At 44.1% G+C, this 21,131-nt stretch overlaps 1 protein-coding gene across 1 annotated transcript in view; it reads right to left on the bottom strand.

Moving 5' to 3' along the window:
- HMBOX1 (homeobox containing 1) overlaps positions 1 to 15,967 on the bottom strand; it is a 31,149-nt gene extending 15,182 nt beyond the window's left edge. Inside the window, exons 1-4 of the mRNA XM_073673433.1 lie at positions 15,916 to 15,967; positions 9,584 to 9,760; positions 9,208 to 9,318; positions 8,453 to 8,606 (exon numbers count right to left, since the gene is read on the bottom strand). Coding sequence (XP_073529534.1) covers positions 8,453 to 8,606; positions 9,208 to 9,318; positions 9,584 to 9,760; positions 15,916 to 15,967 — 494 coding nt within the window. The remainder of the gene's footprint in view (positions 1 to 8,452; positions 8,607 to 9,207; positions 9,319 to 9,583; positions 9,761 to 15,915) is intronic.
- Positions 15,968 to 21,131: the final 5,164 nt, after the last annotated feature.

Below are 21,131 nucleotides of genomic sequence, written 5' to 3'. Positions count from 1 at the left end.
ATTACTGATCCTGTACTGATCCTGAGTTACCTCCTGTATTATACTCCAGAGCTGCACTCACTATTCTGCTGGTGCAGTCACTGTGTACATACATTACATTACTGATCCTGTACTGATCCTGAGTTACCTCCTGTATTATACTCCAGAGCTGCACTCACTATTCTGCTGGTGCAGTCACTGTGTACATACATTACATTACTGATCCTGTACTGATCCTGAGTTACCTCCTGTATTATACTCCAGAGCTGCACTCACTATTCTGCTGGTGCAGTCACTGTGTACATACATTACATTACTTATCATAAGTTACATCCTGTATAAGGGTATGTGCACACGATGCAGAAAAGCTCAGGATTTTTTCCTGAGCGTTTCTGCATCTCTCTGGCAGGAAAAAACACATGCGGATTGTACATGCGGATTGTACATGCGGATTGTACATGCGGTTTCCTGCCAGGGACATGCGGATGTGAAGCGGTCTTCACTTTCATTTCCGCATGCGGGTTGACAAGCGATTTTAGCATCACTTGGAAAGAGCTTGTCAACTTCACACTATATAAATTCATGCAACTGGCATGGATTTATATAGTGTGTGAATGTCAAAAAATAAATATATACTTTACCCTCTGATGGCCCCCGGTGTCCGGCTTCGCTCGGTCCCGGCTGCCGGCAGTGAAGACTTTAGGACCTTCCGACGTCAGCGTCACGTGACCTGTCACATGACTCTGACGTCAGCGAAGGTCCTTCTTCATTCAACCCCGAAATGCCGGGAACCAAGCAGGAGCGGTGCGCGGGCCGTCAGAAGGTGAGAATATATATATTTTTTATTTTATTCTTTTTTTTTTAATGGTACCTGGGTCTGGATGAGAGTCCTCTCCTCCACACCCGGGTACCATCCGCACATTAGACCGCATGAAAAGCACATCAACATATATAGTGATGCGGATTCCATGCGGTCTAATGCAAGTCAATGGCGGCAAAAGAGCAGCGTTTCCGCAAAATGAATTGACATGTTGCGGATTTTTGACCGCAGCGTTTACGCTGCGGAAAAATCCGCATCATGGGCACAGCACATGCGGATTTCAATTGGGGAACATTGCTGCCCTTCTACCATGCGTTTTTCATGCGTTTCCGCAACTGCAAAAACGCCGCGGAAAAGCATGAAAAACGCATCGTGTGAACTCAGCCTTATACTCCAGAGCTGCACTCGCTATTCTGCTGGTGCAGTCACTGTGTACATACTTTACATTACTGATCCTGTACTGATCCTGAGTTACATCCTGTATTATACTCCAGAGCTGAACTCACTATTCTGCTGGTGCAGTCACTGCGTACATACATTACATTACTGATCCTGAGTTACATCCTATATTATACTCCAGAGCTGCACTCACTATTCTGCTGATGCAATCACTGTGTACATACAGTACATTACTGATCCTGTGTTACATCCTGTATTATACGCCAGAGCTGCACTCACTATTCTGCTGGTGCAGTCACTGCGTACATACATTACATTACTGATCCTGAGTTACATCCTGTATTATACTCCAGAGCTGCACTCACTATTCTGCTGATGCAATCACTGTGTACATACATTACATCACTGATAATGTACTGATCCTGAGTTACATCCTGTATTATACTCCAGAGCTGCACTCACTATTCTGCTGGTGCAGTCACTGTGTACATACATTACATTACTGATCCTGAGTTACATCGTGTATTATACCCCAGAACAGCACTCACTATTCTGCTGGTGCAGTCACTGTGTACATACATTACATTACTGATCCTGAGTTACATCGTGTATTATACCCCAGAGCTGCACTCACTATTCTGCTGGTGCAGTCACTGTGTACATACATTTCATTACTGATCCTGAGTTACATCCTGTATTATACTTAAGAGCTGCACTCACTATTCTGCTGGTGCAGTCACTGTGTACATACATTACATTACTGATCCTGAGTTACATCGTGTATTATACCCCAGAGCAGCACTCACTATTCTGCTGGTGCAGTCACTGTGTACATACATTACATTACTGATCCAGAGTTACATCCTGTATTATACTTCAGAGCTGCACTCACTATTCTGCTGGTGCAGTCACTGTGTACATACATTACATTACTGATCCTGAGTTACATCCTGTATTATACTCTAGAGCAGCACTCACTATTCTGCTGGTGCAGTCGCTGTGCACATACATTACATTACTAATCCTGTACTGATCCCGAGTTACATCCTGTATTATACCCCAGAGCTGCACTCACTATACTGCTGGTGCAGACACTGTGTACATACATTACATTACTGATCCTGGGTTACATCCTGTATTATACTCCAGAGCTGCACTCACTATTCTGCTGGTGCAGTCACTGTGTACATACATTACATTACTGATCCTGTACTGATCCTGAGTCACATCCTGTATTATACCCCAGAGCAAAACTCACTATTCTGCTGGTGCAGTCACTGTGTACATACATTACTGATCCTGAGTTACATCCTGTATTATCCTCCAGAGCTGCACTCACTATTCTGCTGGTGCAGCCACTGTGTACATACATTACATTACTTATCATAAGTTACATCCTGTATTATACTCCAGAGCTGCACTCACTATTCTGCTGGTGCAGTCACTGTGTACATACATTACTGATCCTGAGTTACATCCTGTATTATACCCCAGAGCAGCACTCACTATTCTGCTGGTGCAGTCACTGTGTACATACATTACATTACTGATCCTGAGTTACATCCTGTATTATACTCCAGAGCTGCACTCACTATTCTGCTGGTGCAGTCACTGTGCACATACATTACATTACTGATCCTGAGTTACCTCCTGTATTATACTCCAGAGCAGCACTCACTATTCTGCTGGTGCAGTCACTGTGTACATACATTACATTACTGATCCTGAGTTACATCCTGTATTATACTCCAGAGCAGCACTCACTATTCTGCTGGTGTAGTCACTGTGTACATACATTACATTACTGATCCTGTACTGATCCTGAGTTACATCCTGTATTATACTCCAGAGCTGCACTCACTATTCTGCTGGTGGAGTCACTGTGTACATACATTACATTACTGATCCTGTACTGATCCTGAGTTACATCCTATATTATACTCCAGAGCTGCACTCACTATTCTGCTGGTGCAGTCACTGTGTACATACATTACATTACTGATCCTGTACTGATCCTGAGTTACATCCTGTATTATACCCCAGAGCTGCACTCACTATTCTGCTGGTGCAGTCACGGTCTACATACATTACATTACTGATCCTGAGTTATATCCTGTTTTATACTCCAGAGCTGCACTCACTATCCTGCTGGTGCAGTCACTGTGTACATACATTACATTACTGATCCTGTACTGATCCTGAGTTACATCCTGTATTATACTCCAGAGCTGCACTCACTATTCTGCTGGTGGAGTCACTGTGTACATACATTACATTACTGATCCTGAGTTACATCCTGTATTATACTCCAGAGCTGCACTCACTATTCTGCTGGTGCAGTCACTGTGCACATACATTACTGATCCTGAGTTACATCCTATATTATACTCCAGAGCTGCACTCACTATTCTGCTGGTGCAGTCACTGTGTACATACATTACATTACTGATCCTGTACTGATCCTGAGTTACATCCTGTATTATACTCCAGAGCTGCACTCACTATTCTGCTGGTGCAGTCACTGTGTACATACATTACATTACTGATCCTGAGTTACATCCTATATTATACTCCAGAGCTGCACTCACTATTCTGCTGGTGCGGTCACTGTGTACATACATTACATTACTGATCCTATACTGATCCTGAGTTACATCCTGTATTATACTCCAGAGCTGCACTCACTATTCTGCTGGTGGAGTCACTGTGTACATACATTGCATTACTGATCCTGAGTTACATCCTGTATTATACTCCAGAGCAGCACTCACTATTCTGCTGGTGCAGTCACTGTGTACATACATTACATTACTGATCCTGCACTGATCCTGAGTTACATCCTGTATTATACTCCAGAGCTGCACTCACTATTCTGCTGGTGCAGTCACTGTGTACATACATTACATTACTGATCCTGAGTTACATCCTGTATTATACTCCAGAGCTGCACTCACTATTCTGCTGGTACAGTCACTGTATACATACATTACATTACTGATCCTGAGTTACATCCTGTATTATACTCCAGAGCTGCACTCACTATTCTGCTGGTGGAGTCACTGTGTACATACATTACATTACTGATCCTGTACTGATCCTGAGTTACATCCTGTATTATACTCCAGAGCTGCACTCACTATTCTGCTGGTACAGTCACTGTGTACATACATTACATTACTGATCCTGAGTTACATCCTGTATTATACTCCAGAGCTGCACTCACTATTCTGCTGGTGCAGTCACTGTGTACACTGTTTTGGGATCCTTTAATGTAACCCTTTTCTCTCCAGCCCGACTCTGTTCTATCCAGAAAACCCGTCAGGAAGCAGTTAGTCTCTGCGGCGATCTATGCACAAGTAAATTGGATCCAGTAACCAAGATCAAGGTATAATATTATTACAGCAGACACTTGGCCGTCGTCCATTCTGTTCTCAGTGCCGAAAATCAACTTCTGAGGGGTTCGGAACAATAACAATCGATAAAAGAGAGATAAAAAAATTGATAGCACATTTCTATTGTAATGCAGCAAAGTGATCGTCGCGGATCACGGACCAACCTCCCGATCGCCCAAGACAAAGAGGTGGCAGGAAACGATGGCTGAACCCGGAGTCGTCAGATGTTAACTCATATGATGCCACAGCCGAGTGAGCAGAATACATATACTGGAGGAGGGGAGGCCAGATATACATGTAATAACTGGTGATATAAAGCTCCTGAGAATCTACCAAAACCTGCACCTAACGTGCAATATGGGAGACCCCGAGGAGCAGAACTCAGGAGGTCCAAATATTGTGGGTGAAATACCAACACTAAAATCATGATGTACAATACAAAGTTATATTGTGGCACCATGTTAGCCAGAAAAATCGATGTAAATACTTGTGTGCCAAAATACTTCAGGCAAGATTACAAATGAATTCATAAGACAAAAGGCACAGCATTTGAGAGATGTTACAACAAGACATTTGTTCATGAGGTGTAAGTTGTGATGCCTCCTACACAGGGGTGGATTAAGAGTAGCAAGGGCCCCGGGCAGTTTAGAAGGTGCGCCCCCCCCCCCCCCACACACACCTGATGTATCACGTGACATGTCACATGATCCCCTGTGATAGATCATGTGATAGTTCACGTGAAATTTATTTGGCACAATATTAATTATAATATTTTTTTTAGGCTGTGTGCCCACTATGCGTATTTTAAACGTTTCCGCAGCGGCAATTCAGCTGCAGAAACGCTTAAAAAACGCTTGGTAGAAGGTCTGCCATGTTCCCCAATGATAATCCGCATGTGCTGTGCACATGCTGCGGAAATTTCTGCTGCGGATTATCATTGCGGAAAAAAACGCAGCACTACCAATTATTTTGCGGAAGCGCTGTGTTTTTGCCGCCATTGGAACGCATGGATTCCGCATCCCTGCATCTGTACATGCAGAATCCATGCGTTTCAATGTGCGGATGGTACCCAGGTCTAGAGAAGAGGAGACTCTCCTCCGGACCCGGGTACCATAGAACCTGTAAAAAAAGAATAAAATAAAAAATAAATATTATACTCATCTTCTGATGGCCCCCGGTGTCTTTATCCGATGTGTCCTGGCTTGCCGGCAGCTCGCGATGGTCTGAAAAGGACCTGCCGTGACATCATTTAGTCATGTGACGGGTCATGCGACCGCGGACATCGGCAGGTCATCAGAAGGTAAGTATATATTTTTTACCATTCTTTTACGGTCACACTATATAAATCCATGCCGGTTGCATGGATTTATATAGTGTGACCAAGTTGTCAAGCACTTTCCAAGTGATGCTAAAAGCGCTTGTCAACCCGCATGCGGAAATGCAAGTGAAGAACGCTTCACATCCGCATGTACAATCCGCATGTACAATCCGCATGCGGTTTTTTTTTGCCAGGGAGATGCAGAACCGCTCAAAAAAAATCCGGAACATTTCTGTATCGTGGGCACATCGCCTTACATTAATTGTATGACTCAATATTGAGCACACGTAGCCATCTATACGCAGCGGGAGGCGGCACGGCGCCATCTATACGCAGCGGGAGGCGGCACGGCGCCATCTATACGCAGCGGGAGGCGGCACGGCGCCATCTATACGCAGCGGGAGGCGGCACGGCGCCATCTATACGCAGCGGGAGGCCGCACGGCGCCATCTATACGCAGCGGGAGGCCGCACGGCGCCATCTATACGCAGCGGGAGGCCGCAGGAGGCGGCACGGCGCCATCTATACACAGCGGGAGGCGGCACGGCGCCATCTATACACAACGGGAGGCCGCACGGCGCCATCTATACACAGCAGGAGGCCGCACGTAGCCATCTATACACAGCAGGAGGCCGCACGTAGCCATCTATACACAGCAGGGGGCCGCACGGCGCCATCTATACACAGCGGGAGGCCGCACGGCGCCATCTATACATAGTGGGAGGCCGCACGGCGCACCCCCCCCAGAGACAGCAGGAGGCCTCACGGCGCCAACTATACTTAGCAGGAGGCCGCACGCAGTCACGCACATACAAACATATACAGACATATACATACACGCATAAACACATTTGAAACACAAAAATACATATAAACAGACATCACACAATGATATCTGCCTGCACACACACACACATACACACCATCCCCCGGCTCCATTCCTCCTGCCTGCTCTGACTTCTCCGCTGCAGCAGTGCAGGCCGGGCGTGCACTGCGTGACGTCACAGCTAGGAGACATGACCGCGCACAGGGCCGTGTCTCCTAGCAGTGACGTGGCCAGGCCAGCACAGGGAAGTTAACTGCTGCACTGCTGGCCCGGCCGATGAAGAAGTAGGGGCCGTGCGCCGATGCTGGGGGAGCGGTCCGGGGCCCCTCCTCTACTACCGGTATGTGACGCGGTGGCCCGCACATATAATGAGGGCAATCCGGCATTAGACACCCCGCCCGGAGCCGCGGGCCCCCTGCAGGCTAGGGGCCCCGGGCGGTAGCCCGGATTGCCCTCATTATAATCCGCCTATGCTCCTACAGATATGTTAGGGAGAGCAAATTAGTTTTTTTTTGTTGCAAAATGAGAGGCCTTGGGAATGTTTAATTATCTGGAGGTGTGAATTGTGTCCATGTTGTGAGTCATAAAGCCAGGTGTTATATTTAGTCCTGTTGTCAGTGAATTGAACATCCTTATCAATTTGAATTCCCAAATTTTTCTTTCTCTGTTGCCCTTGAAGTGACCTTTTAGTATTAAAACTTTTAGATCTTTCATACAGTGTCCCCGGCCAGAGAAATGTTTTCCCACAGGTGTATCCAGTTCATTCTTGTTTGCTGTTTTTGCATAGTTTCTCCAATATAAACTCCTTCTGGGCACCTTGTACATTGTATCATGTCACCACATTGGAGGATGTACATGAAATGACATCCATGATTTTGTAGTCCTGATTTGTGTTAGGTATGCAGACTGTATTTGATGGTAATATGTGGGTACAAGTTTTGCATTCATTTGTAATCTTGCCTGAAGAAGGAGCCTCTGTGCTCTGAAAGCTTGTATATATATATATTTTCTGGTTAGCCAATAAAGGTATCACCCCAAGAATACTTATGTCATTTTTGGCATAAAAGTATTAACATCAACACTAAAATCCAAATACACAGAGGGCAACATAATGTAATGTATGTACACAGTGACTGCACCAGCTGAATAGTGAGTGCAGCTCTGGAGTATAATACAGGATGTAACTCAGGATCAGTAATGTAATGTATGTACACAGTGACTGCACCAGCAGAATAGTGAGTGCAGCTCTGGAGTATAATACAGGATGTAACTCAGGATCAATAATGTAATGTATGTACACAGTGACTGCACCAGCAGAATAGTGAGTGCAGCTCTGGAGTATAATACAGGATGTAACTCAGGATCAGTAATGTAATGTATGTACACAGTGACTTCATCAGCAGAATAGTGAACGCAGCTCTGGAGTATAATACAGGATGTAACTCGGGATCAGTAATGTAATGTATGTACACAGTGACTGCACCAGCAGAATAGTGAGTGCAGCTCTGGAGTATAATACAGGATGTAACCCAGGATCAGTACAGGATAAGTAATGTAATGTATGTACACAGTGACTGCACCAGCAGAATAGTGAGTGCAGCTCTGGAGTATAATACAGGATGCTTCATATTGTTCTTTATGCTGAATCTAAGTGACTAAGAATACAGTATAGAAATAAATCTCCGCTCAGGCGCCTTCCATGTGTCCGTCCTTCTTACCTCTCCATGACGGCCAGACATTCTTTTCTCCATGTGAAGCGACTTCCTCGCCGTAACCGGAAAGTCCCGGAGGTGGCTGTGACTGGGGGGGGCGTTTGTCTCCACTCCATGTCGTCTATGGGGATGGGCGCTGGCCTCATGCTGAGTGTCGCACCTGTAAGAAAAATATACAAAACTTGATTTTTCCCATTAAGATATTTCCTCCACCTCTCCCTCATTGGGTGCAAAATGGTGACATTTGGGAGGTGGTCCCGTGGATTACTGGGGGACACATGGATGTCTGCTCTCCAGACCAGCGCTCACATGGATGGGAAAGTGCTGTACATTGGTCCGGGCCGTGCGGATCCTGAGGCGCCGGCTCACCTGCACCAGACCCGTCCTGGTTTAACTACAACTCCTATCATCCTAATGCAGAAACAACACACGCCGCATAAACGCTGGGTGAGAGGAGCAGCGGATGTGCCGGCCGCTGATCCTCCGCGATGTGATTACGCAGACTGCACAGCATCACAGCCGCTAATTGGACAGAAATGTGATTTGGGAACCCCGCGGGGCGATGTAACGGGTCGGGGAAGGAGTTTCCGAGAAGCAGGCGGAGAAGAGCGGGGAAGTAACCATCCAGGACCAGAGCCAAATACTCAGACGGGAGTGCTCTCATCTGGGGCTGAAGACAATGCTTTTAACCCTTGTGATTCTGAAATAGAGAATGCAGCTTTGGTTGTGAGTGGAGTATAAGGGCTGCCCCCCTTGTTTACCTGGGCTCGTCTTCTCCAGCTGGTACCATCTGTAAAAGGCCCTTTTCTTCTGTTCGCTGAGGTCGGATCCTTGCTGGAGCAGCCAGTGAGAGATCCTGCTCTGGCTGATACCTGCGAGGCAGTAGTGAAGATGATCAAACGACACATAAAATATTGTAACAACTACTTGAAGTGAGGAGTGAAGCACAGCACGTGGACGAGTACACGTATATGTCCCAGCAGCACAGAGTATTTTAGCAGATAAGTATGCTGATCCTGTGGGAAGCGGGGTCTTATGTGTCGGCTGATTATTACAGACACTCATTATATTCACAGATCTGCCCCCGGGGGCCACACGCCGGGTCATACATCCCCTCGCACACCGGGCCGTGCTCACCTGTTACTTGTGCAACCACCGCCTGCGATATCCTCCGGTTCGCCAGGAAACCCTTAATTTCTTCTTTTATGACACTGCTGTCCCTCCTGAGACAAGACACAAACAGGATACAATGAGCAGCGATACCAACACCCCCCTCCCGTATTATCACAAAGTGCACACTATGGCGGAAACTACCTGCCGCCAGCACAACGACAACAAAGCTGGAAGCAAACTCCTGTACTGATCCTGAGTTACATCCTGCATTATACTCCAGAGCTGCACTCACTATTCTGCTGGTGCAGTCACTGTGTACATACATTACATTACTGATCCCGAGTTACATCCTGCATTATACTCCAGAGCTGCACTCACTATTCTGCTGGTGCAGTCACTGTGTACATACATTACATTACTGATCCTGTACTGATTCGGAGTTACATCCTGTATTATACTCCAGAGCTGCACTCACTATTCTGCTGGTGCAGTCACTGTGTACATACATTACATTACTGATCCTGAGTTACCTCCTGTATTATACTCCAGAGCTGCACTCACTATTCTGCTGGTGCAGTCACTGTGTACATACATTACTGATCCTGTACTGATTCGGAGTTACATCCTGTATTATACTCCAGAGCTGCACTCACTATTCTGTTGGTGCAGTCACTGTGTACATACATTACATTACTAATCCTGAGTTACATCCTGTATTATACTCCAAAGCTGCACTCACTATTCTGCTGGTGCAGTCACTGTGTAAATACATTACATTACTGATCCTGAGTTACATCCTGTATTATACCCCAGAGCTGCACTCACTATTCTGCTGGTGCAGTCACTGTGTACATACATTGCTGATCCTGTACTGATTCTGAGTTACATCCTGTATTATACTTCAGAGCTGCACTCACTATTCTGCTGGTGCAGTCACTGTGTACATACATTACTGATCCTGTACTGATTCGGAGTTACATCCTGTATTATACTCCAGAGCTGCACTCACTATTCTGTTGGTGCAGTCACTGTGTACATACATTACATTACATTACTGATCCTGAGTTATATCCTGTATTATACTCCAGAGCTGCACTCACTATTCTGCTGGTGCAGTCACTGTGTACATACATTACATTACTGATCCTGAGTTACATCCTGTATTATACCCCAGAGCTGCACTCACTATTCTGCTGGTGCAGTCACTGTGTACATATATTACATTACTAATCCTGTACTGATCCTGAGTTACATCCTGTATTATACTCCAGAGCTGCACTCACTATTCTGCTGGTACAGTCACTGTGTACATACATTACTGATCTTGAGTTACATCCTGTATTATACCCCAGAGCTGCACTCACTATTCTGCTGGTGCAGTCACTGTGTACATACATTACTGATCCTGTACTGATTCTGAGTTACATCCTGTAATATACTTCAGAGCTGCACTCACTATTCTGCTGGTGCAGTCACTGTGTACATACATTACATTACTGATCCTGTACTGATTCGGAGTTACATCCTGTATTATACTCCAGAGCTGCACTCACTATTCTGCTGGTGCAGTCACTGTGTACATACATTACATTACTGATCCTGTACTGATTCGGAGTTACATCCTGTATTATACTCCAGAGCTGCACTCACTGTGTACATACATTACATTACTGATCCTGAGTTACATCCTGTATTATACTCCAGAGCTGCACTCACTATTCTGTTGGTGCAGTCACTGTGTAAATACATTACATTACTGATCCTGAGTTACATCATGTATTATACTCCAGAGTTGCACTCACTATTCTGTTGGTGCAGTCACTGTGTACATACATTACAGTACTGATCCTGAGTTACATCCTGTATTATACTCCAGAGCTGCACTCACTATTCTGCTGGTGCAGTCACTGTGTACATACATTAGATTACTGATCCCGAGTTACATCCTGTATTATACTCCAGAGCTGCACTCACTATTCTGCTGGTGGAGTCACTGTGTACATACATTACATTATTGATCCTGTAATGATCCTGAGTTACATCCTGTATTACACTCCAGAGCTGCACTCACTATTCTGCTGGTACAGTCACTGTGTACATACATTACATTATTGATCCTGCACCGATCCTGAGTTACATCCTGTATTATACTCAAGAGCTGCACTCACTATTCTCCTGGTGCAGTCACTGTGTACATACATTACATTACTGATCCTGAGTTACCTCCTGTATTATACTCCAGAGCTGCACTTACTATTCTGCTGGTGGAGTCACTGTGTACATACATTACATTACTGATCCTGAGTTACATCCTGTATTATACCCCAGAGCTGCACTCACTGTTCTGCTGGTGCAGTCACTGTGTACATACATTACTGATCCCGTACTGATCCTGAGTTACCTCCTTTATTATACTCCAGAGCTGCACTCACTATTCTGCTGGTGCAGTCACTGTGTACATACATTACATTACTGATCCTGAGTTACCTCCTTTATTATACTCCAGAGCTGCACTCACTATTCTGCTGGTGCAGTCACTGTGTACATACAGTCATATGAAAAAGTTTGGGCACCCCTATTAATCTTAAGCTTAATGTTTTATAAAAATTGGTGTTTTTGCAACAGCTATTTCAGTTTGATATATGTAATAACTGTTGGACACAGTAATGATTCTGCCTTGAAATGAAGTTTATTGCACTAACAGAAAATGTGCAATCTGCATTCAAACAAAATTTGACAGGTGCATAAGTATGGGCACCTCACCAGAAAAGTGACATTAATATTTAGTAGATCCTCCTTTTGCCTCTAGTCGCTTCCTGTAGCTTTTAATGATTTCCTGGATCCTGGATGAAGGTATTTTTGACCATTCCTCTTTACAAAACAATTCCAGTTCAGTTAAGTTTGATGGTCACCGAGCATGGACAGCCCTCTTCAAATGATCCCACAGATGTTCAATGATATTCAGGTCTGGGGACTGGGATGGCCATTCCAGAACATTGTAATTGTTCCTCTGCATGAATGCCTGAGTAGATTTGGAGCGGTGTTTTGGATCATTGTCTTGCTGAAAGATCCATCCACTTTGTAACTTCATATTTATCACTGATTCTTGAACACTATTGTCAAGAATCTGCTGATACTGAGTGGAATCCATGCGTCCCTCAACTTTAACAAGATTCCCAGTGCCGGCATTGACCACACAGCCCCAAAGCATGATGGAACCTCCACCAAATTTTACTGTGGGTAGCAAGTGTTTTTCTTGGAATGCTGTGTTTTTTTGCCGCCATGCATAACGCCTTTTTGTATGACCAAATAACTCAATCTTGATTTCATCAGTCCACAGGACCTTCTTCCAAAAAGAAATTGGCTTCTCCAAATGTTCTTTTGCATACCTCAGCCGACTCTGTTTGTGGCGTGCTTGCAGAAACGGCTTCTTTCGCATCACTCTCCCATACAGCTTCTCCTTGTGCAAAGTGCCTTGTATAGTTGACCGATGCACAGTGACACCATCTGCAGCAAGTTGATGCTGCAGCTCTCTGGAGGTGGTCTGAGGATTGTCCTTGACTGATCTCACCATTCTTCTTCTCTGCCTTTCTGATGTTTTTCTTGGCCTGCCACTTCTGGCCTTAACAAGAACTGTCCCTGTGTTTTTCCATTTCCTTACTATGTTCCTCACAGTGGAAACTGACAGGTTAAATCTCTGAGACAGCTTTTTGTATGCTTCCCCTGAACAACTATGTTGAATAATCTTTGTTTTCAGATCATTTGACAGTTGTTTTGAGGAGCACATGATGCCACTCTTCAGAGGAGATTCAAACAGGAGAACAACTTGCAAGTGGCCACTTTAAGTAGCTTTTCTCATGATTGCATACACCTGGCTATAAAGTTCAAAGCTCCATGAGGTTACAAAACCAAAAAAAGTGCTTTAGTAAGTCAGTAAAAAGTAGGTAGGAGTATTTAAAACAAGAAAATGATAAGGGAGCCAATACTTATGCACCTTTCAAATTTTGTTTGAATGCAGATTGCACATTTTCTGTTAGTACAATAAACCTCATTTCAAGGCAGAAACATTACTGTGTCCAACAGTTATTACATATATCAAACTGAAATAGCTGTTGCAAAAACACCAATTTTTATAAAACATTAAGCTTAAGATTAATAGGGGTGCCCAAACTTTTTCATATGACTGTATATTACATTACTGATCCTGTACTGATCCTGAGTTACCTCCTGTATTATACTCCAGAGCTGCACTCACTATTCTGCTGGTGCAGTCACTGTGTAAATACATTACATTACTAATCCTGAGTTACATCCTGTATTATACTCCAGAGCTGCACTCACTATTCTGCTGGTGCAGTCACTGTGTACATACATTACATTACTGATCCTGAGTTACATCCTGTATTATCCTCCAGAGCTGCACTCACGATTCTGCTGGTGCAGTCACTGTGTACATACATTACTGATCCTGAGTTACATCCTCTATTATCCTCCAGAGCTGCACTCACGATTCTGCTGGTGCAGTCACTGTGTACATACATTACATTACTGATCCTGTACTGATCCTGAGTTACATCCTGTATTATACCCCAGAGCTGCACTCACTGTTCTGCTGGTGCAGTCACTGTGTACATACATTACATTACTGATCCTGTACTGATCCTGAGTTACATCCTGTATTATACTCCAGAGCTGCACTCACTATTCTGCTGGTGCGGTCACTGTGTACATACATTACTGATCCTGTATTATCCTCCAGAGCTGCACTCCCGATTCTGCTGGTGCAGTCACTGTGTACATACATTACTGATCCTGAGTTACATCCTGTATTATCCTCCAGAGCTGCACTCACTATTCTGCTGGCGGAGTCACTGTGTACATACATTACATTACTGATCCTGTACTGATCCTGAGTTACATCCTGTATTATACTCCAGAGCTGCACTCACTATTCTTCTGGTGCAGTCACTGTGTAAATACATTACATTACTAATCCTGAGTTACATCCTGTATTATACTCCAGAGCTGCACTCACTATTCTTCTGGTGCAGTCACTGTGTACATACATTACATTACTGATCCTGTACTGATCCTGAGTTACCTCCTGTATTATACTCCAGAGCTGCACTCACTATTCTGCTGGTGCAGTCACTGTGTAAATACATTACATTACTAATCCTGAGTTACATCCTGTATTATACTCCAGAGCTGCACTCACTATTCTGCTGGTGCAGTCACTGTGTACATACATTACATTACTGATCCTGAGTTACATCCTGTATTATCCTTCAGAGCTGCACTCACGATTCTGCTGGTGCAGTCACTGTGCACATACATTACATTACTGATCCTGAGTTACATCCTGTATTATACTCCAGAGCTGCACTCACGATTCTGCTGGTGCAGTCATTGTGTACACTGTTTTGGGCTCCTTTAGTTTAATCATTACATTACTGATCCTGAGTTAGCTCCAGTATTATACTCCGGAGCTGCGCTCTGGATAAGCAATGTAATGTATGTACAGATCACACAGAGGGAAGGTTATGCTGTATGACATGTGATCATTCCTCAGGTTGCAGGTGATGGATCCTCGGTCCTTGGGATCCGCACTTGTTAGTGTTTCCGCCTTGTGCAGACTCCTCAGGTTTCGCTTACACTTTGCCGTCTGCTCCGCTAAATACTGAGACAATAACCCCCAATCCGCCTCCTGCTGGGAGTACGGCACAGGCTCTGACATCCTGCACCCCCCTCGCCTTTGACTTACCGGAATTTATCCCCAGCTCCGGAGATAATTCCCCCTTGTCTGCTACACTAGTACGGGAAACCGGGGGCGACAGTGATGGATGATGGGAAAGTGTTAATAAAATGGAGAGCAGCCGCAGTGTAGAGCCAGGGGCCAGACTGGTGACATGCCATAAAGTAGCAGGGCTGGCTGGCAGAGGCTTTTAATGAGTGTCATATCTGATCAGGAGTGTCATAACAGCAGGATGGATGAGGGTAATTCTGGGGAAGGTGTGTGAGCGCCATATGGCATGTGGAAACTTTCATTACTGAGGGGAGGCATAAATCTCCGACTTCAGACATAAAGCCTGAGACATAAAAGAAGACGGTCGGGGGGGAGGGGAGGCGTTAAAGAGACAGACATGCGTATTGGTAAATAGTTCAGGAGCAGAAACACAGGAACTTCCGAGACACAAACTCTGGCAGACTGCAGCTTAAACATGATAGTGCGGATCTTGTCCAATGCCAGGATGCCGGCCACCTTCACGGACAATTTTTCTTTTTTACTTACTTAAACGTATGTATTTATGGATAAACATAGTTTTTGTAATTGGATTATATTAAAAAATTTGCACCGTTTATAGACTGAGTTAACTGAGACTCAATCAGTGAGCTCCGACAGTCCATTAGGGGAGTTTGTAACTTGTGTTTTTTCAGCTCCTCTCATCTGATTTAAGACTACTAAATCGCAGTGAGACAGCTTGTAAAAGCCAAACGGTGCCAAATATTTTGTGAATCTGTACTGATTATATAATATATATATAAAAATTCTCCCCATTCTCTGGACAGGAAGGATGGGGTTTATCAGATCCCATTTAAAATTGGATAGGGCATCAATGTGAAAGTAGTGGACAACCCCTTTAAAGTCAGATTTTTCTAATTATCCAGATATCTAATTATGCTTAAAGACATACCTCAAATAGAAAAGTATAGTTTTCAGAAGAGTTTCTATGGATAAAATATAATAACATCTACAGCTTTTTATTTCAGGTTGCATGTGCTTAGTAATGAGAAAAATCTGTTTAAAGGCCGGTTCCACACATCCGTATATTTCCGGTACCGGAGATATCCGTGTCCCGTGTCTCTGTGTGTGTCACACGTGTGCCGCATCAGAATCACACGGACCTGCGCCTGGGAATCAACAGTACAGTTAGCGCTGTGCCGGGTGCTGAACACTGCCCTCATCATGGTTCCCTGCCGGCGCTGTGATCAGCACCAGCAGAGACAATGATGATGGCAGTAGTAATCTGCTCCCTCTGTGTCCCTGTGTAAAAATAAGAATAAAATTATAAAACCCTTATACTCACCTGTTCTAAGTGTCCCCCGCTGTAATCCTCTGACCACTGACGCCGAGAAACCAGGGAGAATGAGCGGCTCCAGCGAGTGGGCCCTGAAGGTGAGTTCAGGAGCGGTGTCCTGTCACTCACTGAGCGCAGCTCCGGAGCGGCTTACTCTCCCCGGCGTCAGCAGTCAGAGGATTACAGCGGGGTACATCTCTGGACAGGTGAGTATAAGGATTTTATTATTTTATTCTTATCTATACAGATGGACACTGCGGGATCAGATACTACTACCGTCATCATTGCCCCTGCTGGTGCTGATCGCAGCGCCGACAGAGAACCATGATGAGGGTAGCATTCAGCACCCAGCGCTTGGGAACATTGCTACCTGCACACTGATTACCAGGCGCCGGTACGTGTCACACTGATGACACAATGATGTCATCTATGTGGGACATTTTGTGGACCGTGCATCCGCAAAAAAAACTGAAATGTCAGTGTGCGGAGAACACGGACACACGGTCCGTGGAAACACAGATATGCACAGACCCATTCATTTGAATGGCTCTACGTGTGTCAGTGTCTATGGTACGTGTGGAAACGGTCACCACTCGTACTGGAAACACGGACGTGTGAAAGAGGCCTAATAGTGTGGGCTGAGATAGGGAATGATACATTGAGACTGCTGCTAGGCTTAGTGCAGCTTTAAGACAGACTACTTCTTATGAATACGTAGACCTGGATTCATAATTAGTGTTTTAAGTCACTTTCCTCGTTTGTCTTGCGGTATTAATTGCTGTTTTTGTTGCCAAACTTTTCAAAATGGCGCAATGTGGTTCATGAATTTTGCGCAAAGTCTAAATTGTTTTATTTTCTGTCTTGAATTGTTTTTGCGACTTTCTGGAACCAAAAGTCACATGTTTTGCAAAAATACGCATCGGGTGTGTGGGAAGGGAGAGCTGGAGTGGAGTTGCACCAAATTCAGCGACTTTGTGAATTGATGAATCGGGCAAAAGCATCTGAAATCTCTAAACTTCGCCCACAAATTGGGAAAAAAAAAAACAAGTGGGCACATATAAAATAGAATTAAAAAAGGCGCAAATAGAATAATGAATTAGGTGCAAAGAAACAAAAAAAGGCGCAAAAAGACAAAAAACATGCGTAAAGGAAGTGACGAATTGGGGCCAGTGGGTCTTAAAGTTGGATAGTCGCTAAAATGACTGTAAAGGGAGATTATCATCAGCTACAACATAACATTCCTCATCTAAACTTGCGCTATTAATCAGATTTTACCAATTAAGCAGACGTGTTGCTGAAGACGGAAAGCTGTGGTTACATTGTATCCACACCACTCTTCATCTCACCCTGAACTAGTAATCAGATTTTCCAGATTAAGCAGATGGGCTACTAGGGACAGAAAGCTCTAGTTACATTGTATATATCTATATCATCCCAGCCTGCAGTATTAATCAGATTTATCCGATTATACAGATGGGTTGCTCGGGACAGAAAGCTGTAGTTACATTGCATCCACAGCATTCCTCCTCTCAGTCTGTGCTATCAGATTTTTCCGATTATGCAGATGGATTGCTAGGGACAGAAAGCTGTGGTTACATTGTATCCATATCATTCCTCATCTCAGCCTGTTTCATTAATCAGATTTTCTCAATTAATCAGACGGATTGCTCAGGACAGAAAGCTGTGGTTACATTGTATCTATATCATTCCTCATCTCAGCCTGTTTCATTAATCAGATTTTCTCGATTAATCAGACGGATTGCTCAGGACAGAAAGCTGTGGTTACATTGTATCTATATCATTCCTCATCTCAGCCTGTGCTATTAGGCTTAGTGCCCACGATGCAAAAATGAAGCAGATATTTTACTGAGCATTTCTGCATCTCCTTGGCAGAAAAACAACACATGCGGTTTTTACATGCATTTTTGCATGCGGATTTGCCATGCATTTTTCCAATTAATTGTATAGGCAAATACGCATACAGAAACGCACAAGAATTGGTCATGTCTGGAATTTTTCTGCGAGTAAAATCCGAGCAGAAAAATCATGACCATGTGCACAGAACTTGCAGAATGTCATAGGAAGTCATGGGATAAGGTATGCAATGCGTTTCTGGAGCGTTTCCGCACTGCAAATCTGCACCAAAAACGCATCGTGGGCACACAGTCAGATTTTTCTGATTATGCAGATGGATTGCTATGGACAGAAAGTTGTGATTACAATGCATCCATATCATTCCTCATCTCAGCCTGTGCTATTTTCATCAGATTTTTCAGATTATGCAGGCGGGTTGCTCAGGACAGATAGCGGTGGTTACATTGTATCCATAGCATTCCTCATCTCAGTCTGAACTATTAATCAGATTTTTCTGATTATACAGACGGGTTGCTCGGGACAGAAAGCTGTAGTTACATTGTATCCATAGTATTCCTCCTCTCAGTCTGCACTATTAATCAGATTTTTCTGAGTATGCAGACTGGTTGCTCAGAACAGGAAGCTGTAGTTATATTATATCCATATCATTCCTCATCTCAGCCTGTGCCATTTTCATCAGATTTTTCGGATTATGCAGGCGGGTTGCTCAGGACAGACAGCTGTGGTTACATTGTATCCATAGCATTCCTCATCTCAGCCTGCACTATTAATCAGATTTTTATTAATATATGCACAATGCGATAAATAATGTGAGAAGTGGAGTGCTGTGCAATTAAATGCGTTTTGTGATATATTTCTGTCCACAGTAAGTGGCTTTTTGCCAGTTTAAGTTATCTAAAGCCCATTAATGAAGTTATATTAATTACGACTCTTGCACCGGTGTTCTCTATGCCGCCGATTGCAGTTGGGCGGCCCGAAGTGAGCGGCGCACCGTGGTGTCCGCACTGAGCGCGGCGAATTGCTAACTTAGGGAGCGGGAGCACTTAATTAAACAATGAAATGATATACAGCTGCAAGTAAAGGCCACAACTGAATTTTAATCTGTTTTCTAATTAAAAAAAGAAATGAGAAATTTCTAAACCAATTACGACGTTCGGCAGAGAGAGGGCTATTTGTTTAGCAAAGGGATCTATAATATGAGAGCGGTGCTGCCTGCGTTACAATAACGGTGCTAGTTCCAGGCGACACAGATGGGACCGGATTCATGATCGTTTAAAGGGAAAACGCACCAAAAAGTGACCTGACAAGTCCTCATTGTGCCTGCTCTCCTCTCTGGTTAACAGAGCTGCTTAAAGGGGTTGTCCAACTTAAAGGGGATGACTACCTATGGGGACATTTTTTTTTTTTTTTTTAAATGCATGTATTTGGGGCTAAAAATTAGTTTTGCAATTGTTTTTTATTAAAAATTTTGCACCGCTTGGCTTTTACATTCAACTTTGATATGGTCAGTGGCCATAAAACAGCTGACAGGAGCTCAGAAAAGAGTTACAGACTGCCCGTCAGACCACCAAAGTGTGCTGACTGACAGATTCTCAGTTTACTCATTCTGCAACACAGAGGCTGTAGAAGGCAAACAGTGCAACATTTTTAATGAAACCCAATTACAAAAATGATTTTAAAACCCTATACATGTATTTAAGTAAAAATATATATATTTTTTCCAAAAGGTGGACAACCCCTTTAAATGAGAGAGTCTGTGAAACAAATGATTAACAAAGATCCATTGACACAGGGCAGGCCTCTCTGGTAGTCCCCACCGAGACCGGAAGTGATGACGCCCTGTTCATCGGGTCACCTGACTGCTGAGGCTTGTGATTGGCAGCAGCAGTCAGGTGACAGAAAGGCGACATCATTGCATGTGGATTTATTTTCTTTTGTATCCAAATTAATTCTAAATAGTCTGATAAATTATCCACATAACATTATCAAGATTATATAATTTATTATACTGTAATATAATAATCTCACTAATACTGGGTTATTATACTAAAGTGTGATTTTTATATAAATATTTTTTCCCTTTTTTTAGGTTTTGCTTTATTACGTTTGTTTAATGCTATTAAGGGACTGCGGTTTTACTTTTTTTTATTTTCACCTTATAATGTGCTGGTATACTTTTGTGTATAATGTGATCAGTGTCATCATGACGCCGGCTGCAGATAGCTTGTTTGTCCTAACGTCAGGATACGGGAACTGAAAGCTCTGAGGTCCTGTCTAGGACCCTCATGGGCTGACTTCATAGGGGCTCTTCAGTCCTTGATTGAGACCCGGTCACCAAATGGAAGGGAGTACATATTAAACCTTCAATGCTCAGAACCACACCATACACATACAAACATGGTGAGTGGAGAGAGAGCGAGGCTGGGGGAGGGGAGAGAGAGAGAGAGAGAGAGAGAGAGAGACAGACAGACAGAGAGAGAGAGCCAAAGGATAAGGGGGGGAGGAGGAGGAGAGATCCAGGGAGAAGGGTGGGGAAAGAGAGAGCCAGGGTATAAGGGGGGGGGGGGGAGAGAGCCAGGAGATAAGGGGGGGAGAAAGGAGGAGAGAGCCAGGGTATA

This window comes from Phyllobates terribilis, unplaced genomic scaffold, assembly GCF_046119375.1.
Source record: "Phyllobates terribilis strain yellow unplaced genomic scaffold, ASM4611937v1 Scaffold_3__8_contigs__length_932513732, whole genome shotgun sequence".
Taxonomy (NCBI): domain Eukaryota; kingdom Metazoa; phylum Chordata; class Amphibia; order Anura; family Dendrobatidae; genus Phyllobates; species Phyllobates terribilis.
This window is presented reverse-complemented; position numbering and strand designations above follow the sequence as displayed.